General features: G+C 48.8%; 1 protein-coding gene across 1 annotated transcript; it reads right to left on the minus strand.

Annotated features, from left to right (window-relative positions):
• Positions 1-101: 101 nt before the first annotated feature.
• P3H2 (prolyl 3-hydroxylase 2) lies at positions 102-17,661 on the minus strand. The gene is made up of 14 exons (XM_018074843.3): positions 17,520-17,661; positions 16,383-16,572; positions 13,537-13,668; positions 12,223-12,365; positions 10,693-10,782; positions 10,163-10,203; positions 9,575-9,669; positions 6,630-6,757; positions 5,949-6,044; positions 5,706-5,856; positions 5,064-5,181; positions 4,512-4,587; positions 3,446-3,586; positions 102-2,401 (listed from the first exon to the last, which is right to left on the minus strand). The coding sequence occupies exons 1-14, from the start codon at positions 17,619-17,621 to the stop codon at positions 2,309-2,311; spliced, it is 1,596 nt and encodes a 531-aa protein (XP_017930332.1). The 5' UTR covers positions 17,622-17,661; the 3' UTR covers positions 102-2,308.
• Between the last annotated feature and the right edge of the window lie 370 nt (positions 17,662-18,031).

Consider the following 18,031-nt stretch of genomic DNA (forward strand, 5'->3'; position numbering starts at 1 on the left):
GTCTGGGGCAGGAAACCCCAAAGGGACAGGTATCATCATGAGGCAGACCCCAAATTCCCCAGTCTCTCCTAATAATTGACCAAAGAAAGACAAAGACAGGCCCAGATGTGTTTAGTTTATTTCCTCTGGACTTAGACACAGCTCTGGCTAACCACCACAGCAGCAAACCAACCACGACCAGTGCCAGCCCCACCACCTCCTCACAGGAGGACCAGCTGGTGTGATCCCTGAAGCCCTGGGACGGGTGGGGCTGCACTGAGGGGGCAGCTCTGCAGGATGCACTTGGGCAGACGTGGTTGTTGGGGGATGGCAGCACAGACCCACACAGAAGGTGCAGCACATAGGAGTCAAGCCTTGGATGCAATAGCGTAGTGCAGATGGAGGGACAACAAAACGGGTGTCAGCTCTCCAAACTGACAGCTGCCCTCTCCTTCCTCCCCCCAGCTTCTCCTCTGGCTATTTTGAAAAGGGGTTAAGAGGATCTTTAGCAGGGAAGGGTCTCTGAAGGCAGAGATCTGTGGGCAGTTCTTTGAGGAGCCAGCATGATCAATCTTTTCAACAGTCTATGATGAAGGGGGATAATCTCAAAGAAACAAACCATGCTGGTGACTCAGAAACACCCAGAGCTTTGTCCTGTGCAGATTCAGCATTGGAGGAGGTGCAGCAAATGACTCTTCCAGCATTTTCTAGGTGGTAATGGTGTCCTCTTCATAGTCTGGGCATTTGTTTTTCCAGATGCACTGAGCTCCCCTCTGCCTTGCCCAGGACCAGCTTTTAAGGAGGTCTCTACAGAAGGACCATCTTGTCTACAGCCTTGCAGCCTGAGAACGGATGGGAAGAGGGTGCTTCTGAGCCTGGAAGGTTTGGATAGGCAAAAGCTGCAGGAGCAAAGAGAAAAGACAATTCTCTATTGCAGATTTTAAGTCCTGGAATGTCAAAGCTGGCAGAGGGAAGCAGAAAAGGACTGAGAAAGTGCCAATGCAGCAGGGAGCTGAGCAAAGCTGCTCAAGGATGAGAACTCCAGCAAAGATCCCTGCAGTGTTTTCTGGAGACATTGAATTCTTGCAGTAAATTCAGCAGTAAAGATTGCTGCAACCTTCCTTTTAGGAAGAAGCACCAGAAGCAGCTGTTGGATCAAAATAAAAGCTGTCCCTATGTCTGGGACATGGGCAATTCTGTGACTCAGTGCTTGTTCTGATTGAGATAGAGGCCGCTCTGATCCCACACACAGGAGTAAATGTAATGGTTGGAGAGGGATGATTTACTGGCTTAGCAGCAGTTACTTGCCTAGTAAATCTCCTGTGATAGGTGACAAGTGCTTTCATTGCAACACCCTCTCAGAACTACTCTGAGCAAATAGATGCTACCACACCATGGACATCTGCTGCTTCTGCACCGTCAGGATGGGAGGATGCAGGCAGGACATCCAGAGTACAGAGCTGCATCGTGATCAAACAACATCATGGCACCGTAACTTCCTAAGCCTTTCAGCTTCTTTCCAACATGGACCTGGAAATTATGGGGTTTACTATGAACTTAGGGGTCTACCAGCAGCAGACTGGGCTGGCAGCTCAAAGGATGCAGTGTGAAGCAGCTTCCTTCATGCTTCCCAGGCCATTAGCCTTCCCAAGAGAAGGGACTGAACACAAGTGCCAGACCCTGTTTCACCAGAATCAACTGCAAATCACATCCCTTCATGCCTGTGCACAGCTCATGCTCCTGCTCAGCAGCTGATTTCTGGAAGGTCTGCTCAGAATTAATGCCCAAACACTAGCTTTGCATGGCTACCAAGGTATATGCATTTTGTTAGGACTTGGGCCTTCCTTTGTTTTTCCCCCCTAAAAAGCATATTTCAAATGGTGAAGAACAGCCCTTACTGATTTGTGCTCCAGTTTTCACAAAGCAGCACTGCCCAAGTCTTCAGCCAGCACTTAGCAGGAGCAGGAAGACTGGTCCATTAGCACACCTGAGACATTTCTCTAGCAGATGCTAAAGAGAAGCAGCTATTTTTGGTTGAAGGAGAAAAAAAAAAAGGTCCTCCAAGGGGGTACACTGGGCCTGAATGAGTCCTGAGAAGTGCTAGAGAAGAACAGGAAAGGTTGAAGGCAGAGTCAGCCCCACCAGGACGTGCTGGCACAAGGATGAGGGTCCCAGCAAAAGCTGTGCTAAACACAGAAGAGGCACTCTTGAAACTCCACAATCATATTAACCTGTTAATTTATACAGTGTCTCTGTACAAAAATAGAAGGGTTCTAATAAGATTAACAATATTAAATAAATATTTAATAGAAAAAGTCTTTGGCCTAGTTCATAGCTCATCCTTTGGGTTTATGTTCATTTCACTGGGTCCTAGATGTTCCTGGTCCAACATCGCGATCACTTCGTCTGCCTGGATTCGCTCCTGCAAGAGTGGAAGGGGAGAAATGGTAACAGCAGAGCTTCAGTGCCTGCTCTCAGCTAATTCAGTGTGGCTCAGCCTGCTGGGAGGACACACAGCAAGGATTTCACTCCAGAACCAGCAGCATATTGAGAGGATGGGGAACCTGAGCTGGGAATTTGCTGGGCAAAATTAATCAAATCCCTTTCCACCTCCATACCTAATTCCCTCCTCCCTTCAGGACTGCAGTAGCTGGGGCAGAGCTGATGTACTGCAGTTTCCCATCACACTCCACTGGCAGCCACTGCCACAGCATACCCTCCCTCCTGTCCCCTCAGCATGATTTCAAGCCCCCTGGGCAGGGCTGATCTCCTACCATACAGGCAACAAGCACAGCAGATTTACCACTAGCACAAAAAAAGTTGAGAGACATTAAAGTACATGATTGAAAATAAGCTTTTCCCAAAACCTCACAGCCCACCTGCATCACAAGGCAAAGGCACCAGGGGTTTGCACTCTCCCTGCATTTAGTTTTGCTTGGTCTTGTGTCTTTTATTCTTGTAGACCAGAATTGATACCAAAGGGAGGTAGGGGCTGGTACATCAGCCTTTTAAAACAGAATCTGGAGGGTGCCTGGTGAAAGGCATCACAGCCCAGATTTTCCAAGGCATCTTGGGTACTCAGACCCACAGACTTCAGGTTGACAAAATGTCTTTGCGGACTTAGCAGCAGCAAAACACCACTGAGCTGTGGATGGCTCTGGAGGAGTTCCCCAACCATCAGGCTATAACCACTAGGTGTCAGAAATGGTCAGCCCAGCCCTGCACGGAGCCCTTCCACACCTCACTCAGCACCCCAGCCAGCACTGCACAGGGCAATGGGTGCCCAGGAGCATGACTGGCAGGAAAAAACAGTCCCGGGGATAGCAGTTCATATGGTGGGAATGCTGCTGTGGGGGTGTAATGGGGGGAAAACAGATGTGCTGGGACTGGAGAATAAGATGGCCCTGGTTCCTGTGGGATGGTGGGTACCCCCCTACTCCCCTCAAATCATGATGGAAGGACTCACCAGCTCTCTGTAGAGAGGGTCCAAGGTGAACCAGAGAGCCACAGCGCATCTCTGGCCTTTGGTGACTGCCTTCACCCCGTGGGGGTTCTCGCCGCCCGACGAGAAGCTGATCATTCGCCCGCACTTGGGTTTGATGGAGGCCTGTGGGAAACAGGCAAAACCAGGGTAGCAAGGAGCAGCACACATTGGCTGTGGCTGGGCTCACCATGGTCCAGGGCCTGGGACCTTACTGGGCATCTCTCTGTGTCGCCCCAGGACCTGGTGAGCTGCTCTGGAGGACATGTGGAGCTCTGGGCATGGTTGAAAAAAATGCGTGGGGTAAATAGGGAGGTGTCAAGCTTGGTCACGCTGTGCAGGCATCAAGCAGAAAGGACATGGAGTCCTTTCAAAGCCTACAGGTGACCACCTAGAGGAGAATGGGGCCATGGCATAACTCCAGGGGGGTTCAGGCTAAGCCTGGCACAGCTGTGCAACGCCTCTTTCTTCTCTCTGCAGGAGGTATCCTGCAGAACCTCAGGGGCAGAAGTGCCAATCAAATCAACCCTCAGGCACTCAGGTAAACACAGTCTACTCTCTAGCACCCACCAGACTCCAGAGCACCAGCGTGGTGCCCAGACCTCTGTCCAAGCACAGAGGGGGTGCCCAGCTTCCCAATGAGTCCACACAGAGGTGAGTGCTTGTGCCTGAGCCACATCTCTCTTAGGGTTTTATGTCCACCATTGTGACCCACTCTAGCACAAGAGACCCGAGCCAGGCACTGCATCTATATGGAAGCACCACTTCATATTTGGCCATGAGATGGGGTGGAAGCTCAGCAGTCCTCCAGGTAAGGATGACTATCAGCCATCCCTCTGCCCTGCACTGGGATGCTGAGAACCCCTGATCTGTAGGTTTCCTGCTTGGCACAGAAAACCCCTAGAAAGTGAACAGAAGATCTGTGCACTCCTGCCAACATGATTTTTTATGGGCTGTTTGCAAGGTAGGAGCCACAGGCTGCCTGGGGAAGCCCAGAGCCCCTGAGCACGGGCTGCCTCAGAGCAGCATTTGGTCCACAGCACCCCCTTACCGTCACGGTTTTGGCATCCATCTCGGTGAAAATGAACTCGCCGCCTTCAAAGTCTGCGTTCATGTACAAGAGGGCACTGGGGGAGGAAGCAGGAAACCCCTGTGACAGGAGCAGTGGGGAGGGCTCAAGGCTGACCCCCACCTCCAGGACAGATCCCACATTACTCCATCAAGACATGTGGGGGGGTCACCCAAGCTGCTCTGATTTCAGGGACACAGCTGAGAACCAGCAGAACTCTCCTTGGGTAGGGAGCAATTCTCAAAACATCCCCTGGATCCCACCAGCTCTCACCCTCCTGTTTTGCACCAAAAACATCTGACAGACACACAGTCATGTGGGCCACAGCTGGGATCTCCCAACCCTAAAATATCACAGAGCTGTTATAAGTAAACCATGGCATCAAGCTTAGCCACAATGCTTTCTGGCACCATAAACTACCTGTTGGATCTCACTTCTCCCATGGCTGGGATGTACCAGCTTTAATCTTGTGAAGTAAGATGCCATGACTTGGGGAGGGTTCCTGGGTGCAGATCTCCCTTCCTTCCTTCTTACCTGTAATCCCGAAAGGTGTAGGCAGGAGGCTCCTTCCAGCACTCATTGGCTTCAGGGTCCAAAAGGCAGTTGTCAGCATGGATGGGGTGGCTCAGGTCATTCCTCCTCTCCTGCTGGCCTAGGCAGGACCATGTGGAGGAAGGGGGAAGGGGAAAGGGTGGATGAGATGGAAATGCCATGCTCTGTGAGGTCCATCATGGGGTGGGAGCCTGCCCCATCCCCACTCCGGGTGGTGTTCACAGATGAGAGGAGAAAAGCAAAGGCTGGGGAGAAAAGGCAACATCTGAGGACTCAGATCTGCACAGCTCTGCTTGTTCCTTACTGCAGGGAAGCAAAATGGAGAACTGTGCGTGGGGTGGAAAGGAGAAGGGACAGCAAGAGGAGGCAAGAGAAGAGGGAGGAGAAAATAAGAAGAGCTGCAGACATGAAAACCAAGAGACATCCCAGAAATTAGCGTCTTTGGGAGAGCAGTGCCCACCCTTTGCTGCTGTGGGGATGGTGACTTTGCCCAACCCTTGGCCACCAGTTCAAGCATCATGCAAAGCACAGTTAATCTCAGGCCTGGCATTTCCACTCATAAACCAGGGCTAAACCCCTCCCTTCCCCCAGCCCTGCCCTGCCTCTGGCCCCTCGAGCCCTCACCGGAGAGGGCGGTGCGGCACACCAGGTGTGTGTAGGAGAAGTAGAGCGTGGAGTTCAGCATGAAGTAGGACTCGACGATCCTGCGAGCCTTCTCGCTGATGTCGTAGAAAAGCCGGGCACTCTTCAGCGGGACGCGGCCCTCGTAGCCATACTGGGCAAGGAGAAGGGGCAACAGAGGTCAGTGTCATGTGCCCACCGGGAGGGACGACACGGGAGAGGAAGAGGAGGAGGAGGGAGCTCTACCTTGAGGGCTTTGAGTACAGTGGCTCCTTCAAATCTCTCATTTGGGGTGTGGGGGGAGGTTTTGCCCCTGTAACCATCTCCAGCCAACATGATCCCCTGAAAGACATGAATACACAACTGGTCAACTGGTTCATCAGGAGAGGGGGAGCTGCAGTAGAAGCACCTGGCACCCTCTTCCCCAAATTCCCCAGGGCTGCATTCACAGGGACAGATGAGTCTGGTGGGAAGGTGCTGCAGCTCTCTATGAACACGGATGATGGATATCAGCCACCCACTCCTGACTGGAGATGTTCAGGTACCCTCAGTCCCTTCCCAGACTCAGTTAATTGTGAATGAGAAGGCTCAACCAGACTTGTGGATGAGCATCCTCTGGGATTGTGTGAAACATGGGGCAATGAGCTCTTTCTACACAGGCTCCATCTTGCAGCATGTTTCTAGGAACAGCCTCAGATGGAGCAGCAGCTCCTGTGCTGCAGTTATGGGTGTGCTATGGGGATAAGTATCTGCCTGCTCTTCACAGGCATCCTGGCATCAGTTGCAACACTCAAGAGCGAGGTATGAACCCAGAACCTCTCCAAGGGCTGGTCACACGTTCAGCTATCACAAACCTGATGCTGGGGAGAGCATCAGGCACTCAGCCCAGGTGGCAGCCATGTCCCCCCAGGGGCATTGCCAACTCACACTGGCCACCCTGTGCAGCTCCCGGCACTGCTCCTCCGAGATGACATTGTCCAGGAGCACTCGCTGGGTGCCATTCAGCTGCTGTGAGTTGTAGACAAACTTCACATCGTTGTAGAGAAGTGGGCCCCCTGATGAGAGACACAAAACAACCCTGCTGAACATGCCCTGGCCTTGTTGACATCTTGTACTGCGACTGAGGGCCAGCTGAAATGACCCAGGTGTGCAGCCAGGGAAAGAGCTTCACAGCTTCACAGCAAGAGTCTGGCATCCCATCAGCAACAAAAGAAACAGAAGCAATGGGAACACTCAGAGATGAAATCAATTTGCTGCAAGAACATCAGCATTTTCCACCTCCTCATCAGCTGCCTTGCAAACACAGGGACCACAGCCTGAAACCGCCAGAACCTGATGGGACACAAGGAGAGACCTGGACAGTGGCTAACTTGGCCCTCCTGCCCAGTTGCCAACATCATCAGAGGCCATAAGTTTCCATTGGACTCGAGCTGTGCGGATCTTGCTGGCTTGGCATGCAAAGCCAATCTCTGCAATTGTCATCAGTGGGTTTTTTGTCATTTTCACACACAGAAAGCCTCATGAGTGCTGAGCTTGCTCTCCTCCAAGAAGGGGGCTGGCAGTGGGTGAGCCAGAGGAGTCTGAGGACAATCCTCCACTGAGGGAAAGGAGCTGCCCTGGTTGTCCCTGCCATCCCTCACATCCTGCCTCCGAGGTGCCTCCTTCTGCCTGCCAGTAGCCAATGGCTTGGCTGCTTTTTGGGAGTCCAGGTAACATCCCTGGAATGGGAATATAGCAGTGGCTGGGCTTTCACACTGCTGAGCTCCCACGTGGTACAGGGCAACTAAGCCTTGCCACATGCTGAGCAAACGGGCAAGGAGAAGACAGAGATTAGCTTTTTACCAGAGGTTTTGCTCAATCCCCATCAAATTTTTCTGATCAAAAAACCAGGGCAAAGCCTCTAAATCACCTCTAAATTTTCTGAAGCTTCGTCCCTGCATCTGTTCGAAGAGAGAAAATGAAATAAATGGTAACAATAAAAGCCTAAACCAGATTTTTCTCCAGGAAGAAGGTGAAATGCACCTAAGCTGTGAGGAAAATTATGCAGTCACAGAGAGGCAATGAAATAGAGGAAACAGAGCCAAGGAGCTCCTCTCTCACCACTTGGACAAAGAAACTTCTCTCTGACACTGCTTTTATAATCTCTACTTTTCCTGTCTATTGAGGCACACTGTGTTTTTGGAAGGTCTCCTCAGTCTATGGAGGACACATAACCCCCACAGACCCTGCCACTATCCCAGTTTATTTCTGAAGAGTTAGGTTTCTTGGAAATGGAGAAGATGGGACGTTTCTGATGTTCACTGTGATGATCTTGTTGCTTGATAATAACATTTATTGCAAATGCAGCTGGATCAGAAACAGGACTCTCAAATCCAAACTCCTGGCACACACACTCCAACTCAGGCCTGAGTTTTCCAGCCCAGATGTTGCTCTTCCCCAGCCATAGGCACATGAGGGATGGAAGGCATCACTGACCACTTCCACCATGTCTTCTGTTTATCACAGGAAACTAGCAGAGGTGGCCCTGTGCCGTGAGCACCTTGTCCCATACCAGCAGCACGCTCCTGCCTGCCTTCACTGCCCCCACGCCCTCTAAGGACTAACAGAGACCTCTTTCCTGTGCCTGTGCTCTGTGAAAAACACCCCAAAGAAACTGGGGAATTTTTTTTGATTTTTGGGAGTGAAGGAATTGGCAGAAAGGAAGAAGGGGGGAAGGGAAGAAGTACAGAAGAGTACAAAATTAAAATGGACTTTTCTCTTTTGGCCTATTCTTTTTTCAAGTGAAAAGAGAGAAAGAAAAAGAGACAACAGAGAAAGGCAGCAGCTGGATGGACAAAAATCCCATTTTCTTTTTGAAAACGGTTTCAGTTCTCTTTGTAAACAAACACATTCTGCAAGTAAACCAGAATAAAAACAGAGAAGAAAAAACAGAAAGAAGCACTCTGAAATTACTTGGTTATAGAGGGCAACCAGGCCAACAAATATAATTCAACCAGCTCTTGGCTTATGTAAGCTGTTTGGGATCTTCCTGTGGTATTCGCCTACTTTATGTACGGCTAGAGAAGGGATAACCATACTCTGAACACAACACTGAGCAGCTGGAGACAACTTGGGCTGGGGAAAGCTGTGAAATTCCCAAAAAAGCAAAACCATCTATTGCATTACAGGGAGGTGTAATTGCCTGCTGCTGTGTAGCTGGCTCACTGGAGACACAAGACACTTCTTGGCTTGAGACCCCACTGTTTTGCAGCAAGAAGCCTGCTTTGGTGCTTGGCTACAATATTGTTATTCAAAATTGTTATGAGGAAAAATCTTGTCTTTAGTAGAAGATGTTATGGTATTTTCTGTGGTTGCTGAAAATGTGCTGAAATCAGTTGAATGTCTGCCAACAGGCTTAAAAACAAGTGACTTGATGTAAGCTAAGACATGAAATCATAAACCAGTCTGCAAAGAGAAATGGTTGCTAACATGGTGTGATCCAGCACATTTTGCACAGCATCAGGACTGTTACTTCCAGAATCCATCCTTCTGCAACCTTGACAATAGGGAAGATGTTTATCTTATAAGCATCTTGAGGCAAGACTACTTGCCACTTTCCCCATGATGAGGAAGACCCAGCCTCCCACCTTCACATCTCAGGGCTCTGTACTGAACAGCTCAGCAGGTGGGAAAAGCAAGTCCAAGGGCAGAGCAGTGCTAGTGGGATCCACAAACCCAGAAATGCTGTGGCAGCATTGAAGACTTCTCTGTCTCTCAAAGAAAACTTCAATCCCCTTAAAGAGGAGTGGCCCTCGTTGCTCAGCAGCCAGCCTTTGCAGTCTGCAGTCTGCAGCAATAGGAAAAAATCTCCTGATTTTGTTCATCAGACTTACCCTCCTTCAACTCTCGATCTGGCTTTGGCATGGGTTTCTTTGCCAGGGACAGCCGAGGCCCATCCTCTGGTTCACTGCTGATACTTGATGGGACACTGAGGAGTAAGAGAAAAGAGGAACATCATGACTTTGGCCACAGGTTTCCAGTTCTTGGACTTACGCTTCTGCACCCTTTGCAAACTAACATATGAAAAAAACAGGCAAATCAGTGCTTTGTACAAATGTCACAACTATACAAGTTGAAGCCCTCACTCTGTCCTGTGGCAAACTGCTTTTCTGGTAATGGGAACAGTTTCCACCAGCAAAGCACAGACACCAACAAACCTGAACAGCACCACTTGCCTCAACAATCAAGTTGCCTCTAGACCATTGCTAGTTTTGAGGCACTCAGCTAAAAATAAGGTCCTTGTGGGAATCTTTGCCATGGTAAGGGGCAAAAGGCCCTAATTCAACCATGATGGTGTGCTGGGGTGGATGGGCAGGACCCCCCGAGTGGCAGGCTAGTACCCCATCCACAGGCACTTCCCTTTCACCCCACTGTGTGGAATGGTGAAGCCATGGGCTCAGCTGGGGCAGCTGGTGGCTCACCTGTGCTCATCCTGGCGGGCTCCATACCTGTTCCAGTAGTTCTGTGGGAAAAGAGAGAGGTTGAGCTTCTTAATTTAATGCTCCAGCTAAAGCCAGGGAGCTACCTGCTCTACCCTGCACCCAGGAACATCAGCCAGCCTCTGTGGATCCATCCCACATAACTTTGGGCAATTGATTGAGGTAATCAGATTGAAAATGTAACCCCAAACCAAACTGACACAGTAAGATGAGTTCACAGGGAGTTCAACTTGCCCAGCTTTCTCTGTCTCAACCCATCACCATGGCAGTGACAAACTCAGCCAGGCATCATGGCAGGACAGCTGGACTAAGCTGCATCTGCATCTCTTTCACCCCAGAACAGCTGCCACCCTTGCTTTGCCATCACCATTTTCCCACAGGGAACAAACCAAGCCAAGACCCAGCTTCTGAGTCACTACACAGGACTGGCTTTCTAGGAGAGAGGAGAGGGGAAGCTGGTCCTGTAGCTATGAACTCCTAAAGGTCCTGGGCACAGAACACCCAGGCATTACCGGCTCTGTGTAGGCGTATCCAAGGCCGGCCGCAGCCACCTGCAAGAGGTGTGACTCCAGCTTATGGCGCTGCAGGAGTGTTTTTGCTTCCTGAAAAGAAAAGGAAAAGGGGAGTAGTTGCACATGCAGCTTTCACAAGACACAGACAATGCACCTCTGCTTTAGAGGGGTTTGGTTTTCATGCCACACTGCAGACTCCTGTGGGGTAAGGGACGCTTGGAGTAACCCCGGGCATGGGGCTGAGCTGCTCAGTACATTACAGAGGGATATTCAGCAACTCATTTGAGAAGTCTGAATCCCCAAAATACATGCCCATAGCTGGCAGAGAGTGCTGAGCACCTTGGAGAACATCCAAATATCTGGGCAAAAGGCTGGCCAGAGAAGCCCCAGCTGCAGAAGAGGGTCAGGTTCAGGCTGGTGGGGCAGGGACCACGGTTGGACGGTGCCTCGGGTCCCCATGTGCAATTCAGAGCTCAGGGCCTGGCTGTGGGTGGGTTACAGCAGCACAGCCTGGAATACACTCAGGGCGCTTGGATGAGGACCACAAAGCACAGTCAGCTGGAAATTGTCTATCAGAGGGCTTTATTTTGAATGAAAAATTTGTAAATAAAACACTGGGGTTTCTCCTAGAAAATGACTTTGCAAAGCAAAAATCACATTTTTTTTAACAGAAAAATTCAAATTACTGGAAATAACTAAATGTTTTTGTCAATGTTTTTTTTCTAGATTTATTTTGTGAGGAAAAACAATAATTATTCTTGTTTTCCTTTTTGTCATTTCCCTTTTCTTTTTTAGCATTTTACCGAATTAACCTTGATTTGCCTGGAAATCAAAGAATACCCGAGAGAATGGAAAAAATAATTCCTGCCTACCCTCTACTTATGGTGCAAGGGAAATGAGCCTCAGAAGGGCTGTGATGGTATGGGAAGAACTTCTGCATCGTGAGAAAGGCAGCCGCATGGCCACAGATAAAGGCTGCCTGGACCGGAGAGGAAGCCTGTCCTGCTGGGTAACAACACACACTGTTTGGTTTTTTGACCCCAGCCTAATCCTGTGACAGCAAAGCTACTCCCCACAGAACAGGCTGAGCCCTGAACTCCAAGCTGAAGGACTTGAGAGTAACACTGGCATCCCAGCCTCCCCCTGGGAAAATATTTCTCAGTCCCCTCTTAACAGAGGTTGCCCTTTGCTTAGTGCTTCCCTGCATTCCTCCTCCATGTCTCCTCTGGAGCACTGGACAAGATGAAGATTTACATTGTTGAGGTACTGGCTCATCACTCTCCCTGCTCTTGCTTGGCCTTTGCTAAGCTGAAGTCCCCATTTAAAGAAGATCCTGCCCACCAGCTCCTCTCCTGCACCAGTTACTCTGGACTTGCACCCTGGCAATTAGCATAAGCAGCAAGCCCAGCACTTCCACTTCTGTTTTCAAAGTGGTCCCACTGTGGTTAAGCTGCCAAGCTGCTTTTATTTTCAACTGATGCTTTTGTTAAAGCCTCCCATGAAGAGCTCTTAGGTGTCACTCACTCTCACCTTTCTGGGTTTGATGGTGTCTGGATCCACTGCACCCTCCAAGAGACCCTCATAATAACCTGCGTTCTCCAAGACATCTTCATCATCAGGGTGGAAGAGGAGGTAGGATTTGGCACACTCCAGGGCTTTTACATAGTCACCAACTGTGGGGCAATACAACAGTAGTCAGGGGGGGCAGAGAGGGGCACAGCCCTACTGGCACTGCCAGGGGCTCACAGAGCACAGCGGGGCAGAGCCGAGGAGGGCAGTCTGCAGGGAGGGAGGGCACAGCCTGAGCTCCCCACCAGCTGAAGGGGCAGCCCAGCACTTTACAGGACTCTTAAGGGGCAGCCCAGCACTCTACAGGACTCTTTTGATGCAACCTTGTCTTAACCACTCCATTTCACCAGCCAGGAAAGTGAGGCACAAAAACAAGACTTCTCTGCCCTCATGCACAGATCAGATGGTATCCAAATTGGATCCAACTGGATGGGCAGGATGTGGATGCTGTCTGGCATCAAACTGCCTCCTATGGGGGGTTTTATCCACCACATTAAACCTCTAACTGGGCAGAGGAATTAAAAAGCCTGTACACCATACACGAAACACTGCTGACTTCTGCTTTCTTCCCACTGTGTTGATGAATGAAGAACCTTTTATGTTTGAGTAGCAATTCTGACCCTCACACATTCTTCCCTTTTCAGGAAAGAGGCTCTTAGCGCAAGCCTGAGAGAGCAGAAGTCTGCCTACATTTTCTTTTATGCAACAGAACACAATAAAATAGCACACAGAACCACACAGCTGGCAGTATTTTATAGCACTGCCAACTCCCGACGTTTTGCCATGCTGCCAACTCCTGCAACTTTACTAGGAATCTTAAAATATTTGGCAATTGGCAAAAATTGGCATCTTGGGATAAGCTTGGGGTAACTCATATATCTGTTACATATTAACTTAGAAAAAAAAAACCCCTATCAGTTCATTTCAGAAAATGTGAAACATAAATCCCTAAAACTTTAATGTCAAAAGGCAAATGAAAGGACCCTAAAAAAGCATGATTTATTTAAAAATTAGAAATGTTGAATCTAAAGTCTGAGCTTTTGAAACTTGACTGATGATCTAAAACACCTTTATAAATTGATTGCATTTCAGTCAACCTGACTTTTGAAGAGACAATGTCCAATGTCCTTTGCTTCCCAACTCTTTCAGACCATGCCACTGCATCACTGTAGCACAGACATCTGGGGGAAATAGCCTTATTTACATATGAAATAATTCAAACTTGTACAAAATGAACAAAACGAGTACTATGAGGAACAATACAACAGCCTTTACCTCTATAATAGGCAAACTGCAAGTAGTCGTAATGGAGGGGAAGGAAATTTTCGATGGGTGAGATCCGGCCCGAACGCGTGGCAAGTTCTCGGACACAGTCGTGCTTGCAGGCCAGGACTTGCATGTAGTGATCTGCCAAGAAAAGAGGGGGAAGATGGTCTGAGCTGAGAGAGATGGTGATGGTGCTGAGACAAGGACAGACAGAAGTTAAAACTCCCCCACTGAAGGACATGCAACTCATGCTGCTCTGGTCCAGCAGGTGGTTGTGCACCTAGAGAAAGAGCTTAGGCTTCTTCCCAAAGACAGTGGAGAGCTGCAGTCACAATTTTGCCACTCTTTAGAAACGCCTACCTCCTTCTGTCAACTCTAGAGGGAGCCTGAGCACCTCTTTTGTGTGCTGGGAGCTGCTGCAGGGTGCAGACGTGCAGGTGGCAAGTACCTCTTCAACCCCAAGAGCCAAACAAAAGGTGAGGACACCCATAAAGCAAGTGGAAGTGTGAAGACAAGGTGGCCATACGTGCTGCCAAATGAAATCCATCTCCAGACTCCTTTCCTTCAGCTCATCTTTAATCCTCTCCTTTCAGCAGCAAGAAAGCTCCTGAGGGCATGGGGAGGTTTAGCTAGGAGGGGTTGCTGCAGATTCTCAAGGCACCTGCACCTCCAGTCTGAATGGTCTGAGGTGCAAGTACGAGCAGCAGAAATCCCCATGTTTGCTGCTTCTCAAAGATGAGCTATCTCCCAGGGAATCACAAGCACATGGTAAATATCTGCCATTAGCAAAGTTTCTTAATTGGTGGGAATTCACAATATAGGCATTGTACCAGCTGTACAATTTCAAAGCAAACACTGACATCTGATTCCAGTTTGGAGTCTTTGCTGCAATGTACTTACAAATCTACTTTGCTTGCTCTGTCTCCACGCACCATTAAAAACCTTAAGGAACAAACACAGGCTTGAAAACAACCATGTGCTCAGCTACCAAAGCATTTCTCAGGGCTGCCAAAAAAACAGCCTGAGGAATTTGCAATGAAATCAAGTGGAAACAGTCCCCATTTGCTCTGGACAGGTAGTCTGAGTAGTATCTGACTTAGCATACACATTCAGAGTATTACATTAAGAAAAGCAAGAAGGGAAAGGACATAAATAATACTGTTGTAATTTAAACCTGAAATAATCAAACTATCACTGAGAAGCACTGCTTTTTCTTGGTACTGTCAAAGTGCAGGCTATATAGACTGGAATCAATTCTCTGAAATGTATCTGCCCCTGGGTGGGGGGAGAAGTGAGAGTGTTTCAACCTCAAGCAGCAGCACAGCAAATCAGTTTGGGATTGAAAAGAGAAACGACTTTTGAAGAAACCTCAACTCTTTTTTTGGTGCATAGTGTTCCCACTCCCAGTGGAAACATCTGGGCCTGAGTGCCTGGCACCCAGAAGTGAACTCTGCATTATGCTATCCTGTAAGGAACCACTTAGTTCCTTACAGAAAAGCAGTCACATTACAAATCTTATTTCCCTCTGTGTGCCCTGAATTCCCTGTTTCTTTGGGTACCTGAATGGTCCTGGAGTTTGTTTACCCAGGCATATCTGCTAAAGATACAGTACTTGCAAGGATCATCTGGTTTCTTCTCTCTCCCCAGTGATGTTCTGGGTTAAGGACCACCACATCATGACCATGTCTGTGCTTCAGGGGGGGCAGCACAGAAACATCTCTGCTCACTGGGGTTGCACTCAACTTGCACAGGAACAATTTATCAGAGACCAAAACTTGTCTGAAGAGCAGCAACTTTCAGTGAGAAGGAAGGTGGGTTTTCTTTGCCAGTGAAGGTTGCTTTCTTGATGTGGCCTCTGTTGCCCTGGTCATGCTCTAAAAGCTGGCATGATCAGCTGACAGTTACGTTAGTACCAAGTCAGCCCTTACAACACTTCTTCTATTTTTTCCTTGGATAAACAAACCCAACAAAGGCAGCTCCCCATCCGGTATGCTAGTGGTTTCTCATCTTGGTTGTTTCAATTAAATTTCCTGTCTCGACACAAACAGAATTATGTAAACCCAAAAAACAGCCTGCATCTGAGTGAAGTACTTTCCATACAAGAAGTGAGACTCCAGAGCTTGATGCAACTCCAAGACCATAAGCAGATAAATACGATTTCTGTCACCAAACAAACCTTAATTTATTGCTCTTCCTTCCCTTATGACTAATTAAATGTAATCTCATTTCTACTGAGAATGAACTGTTTTAATTCCCTCTGGCTCAGAGCCACACATGCAAATATGAAGATTACATAGCAACATTCAATTCTTTCCGGAGATTTCAGTCAAGATCATAATTAGGTGGGCCTCCACTAATGACAAATCCATCCTTTTGGATGGGGAGAAAATCTATGTTACGAGCCTTTTTGGCAACTTTCCTGGCCATCTGGAGCATGGCCAAGAGAACTCTGCTACTCTCTTCATACGCTCTCTCAAAAACAGAAAACATAAACAGAGGCCAGCAATGTCTAGATTCCAGGGAGGTGTGTGAGCCAGTGTACAGGGGGAAATGGAAGCAGTTTAGGATAAAGCACCTACATTTCCAGCTCTTACAGAAAGCTGCAAATGCTCCACACATCTGGAAATGCAATTGTTCTAACTGAGCTTCTATTCAGGACCGAAACTAGATGTCCTAGTTCCCTGCTCTCTGAGTTTGCACTTTCTGGACTTCTAAGTGCCTCCTGCAGTGTTACTCACACGCAGCAGTGATGAAAGGGAAGACGCTTCACCGAATCCAGCCAAAGGTCCAAACTCGGTAATTAAAAACATTTCAGGGCCAAGGGCGAGAACGCTAAAAATGCAAAAAGATCTCACCTGCAATAGCTTCATAGAGACCACCCTTATAATCCAGGTACTCATGCTCCTCAAATCTCTGTGGCCCCTCGCACATGATCTGGCAATCTTCATCCTCGGTGTAGTACCCTTTCAACGCGCGCTCCAGAAACTCAATGGCCAGCTCGTACTCCTCCCTGTCGTAGTGCCTCACTCCAGCACTGTAGTCCTCCTGCAGAGTAGGGAGGCAGAACACAAGACCATGAGCTGGCTATGCTGCCTGGGCCACAGCACCCTGCCCTTGCCAACTGCAGATGCTTCTCAAAAGAAGGTACAAGTGGGCAGGGACAGAACAATCTCCCCAGAGATTTACCAGATGCAACTGGATGTACCAAACCATTTCTAAGCCATCAGTGGACTCTTGGACCACTGGAACCTCAAAAACCTGCCTAAATGGTCTTCCGAACTCCTCCACACTTAGGGAATCATCAATGTCACTGCTAGATTGTACATTATATGAAAAAAACATTAATTTTCTTTGTTTTTACCCTCCTACCAAACAACAACACTGAATGCCAAGGGAAAAGATGGGTCCTGACCTAGGAAGATCTTTCTTAGAATGGCTCCTAATGAGCACCTCTATTAATTACACCAGCCAGCTACTCCTGCTTCCTTGAGTCTTGTGAAATCAGGAAGTTGGGGGTGGCACTGGCATTTGTCTTGGGCTTTTGCTTTGGAGAGATGGAAAAAGCTGGCACTCTCCTGCCTGTCACCCTATACCCTCACCAGCACAACCACTCACGTGCATGTACCCTGCCCAGGTGGCAGAACCCAGGTCAAAACAAACACACAGGATCCAAGATCTGTCTATCCATGCCCATGGAGGCATCCATCAGAGCTGTCTGCTGGTGCATGTTCACAGCCATGAGCGACCCCAGAGTTGACTGAAGAGAGGGACCAGGCTGGGGATGATCAAACAAAGAGAAGAGTGCCTTGAAAAGGCAGGAGCTGGTTTGTCTGCTTAGGAAAACGCTGTAAGGGAGAGTTTGTTTTGCTGTATTGTTTGTCCATTAATGCAGACCTCAGCAAAAATCTAGATGATCCTCTCTTGGCCTCCTAAATCTCTGCTCTCCAGACTGCCTGATACTTAACTTGTGCACCTCTTTAGCTCAGACTCACCATGTGCTGCCTGGCCTCCCGGTCAACCAAGCTGACCTTCCCTGCTGTGGTCTTGTAGTTCTCGATGTCCTGTTGTATCTCCATGTGCTCGGGGTTTGCCATGAAGAAGGTGTGAGCTGCATTTGCTGCCTCCTCCAGCTTGTTCAGCTGTAACAAGGTAAGAAAGACCAAGTGAGGTTGATGATGTAGGAAAGTGAACACAGCAGTTTATGCTGCATCCTCTGACACTTGTATCTCTGACACCCTTTTGTCACCACTGGATTGGGCAATGATGAGGTAACCAAGGAAAACACGAACACAGAGGCTAAAGAAAACAGCTGAAGTGAGAGGAAAGCCCAGTGCAAGTGAAATGGGAAGAGCTGGAGCTCTTGAGAGCCATACAGGTCACTGCAACATGGTCTGCTGGTGTTGGGATCCAACCCATATTCCAGCAGCACATCCTCTTAACTCAGCTACTCCAACCCCCTCCACAGCCCCAGATAGAAAGATGCTCTCATGACATATGAAACAGA

The sequence above is a fragment of the Manacus vitellinus genome, unplaced genomic scaffold (assembly GCF_001715985.3).
Source record: "Manacus vitellinus isolate BGI_N305 unplaced genomic scaffold, ASM171598v3 scaffold_29_pilon, whole genome shotgun sequence".
Lineage (NCBI taxonomy): Eukaryota > Metazoa > Chordata > Aves > Passeriformes > Pipridae > Manacus > Manacus vitellinus.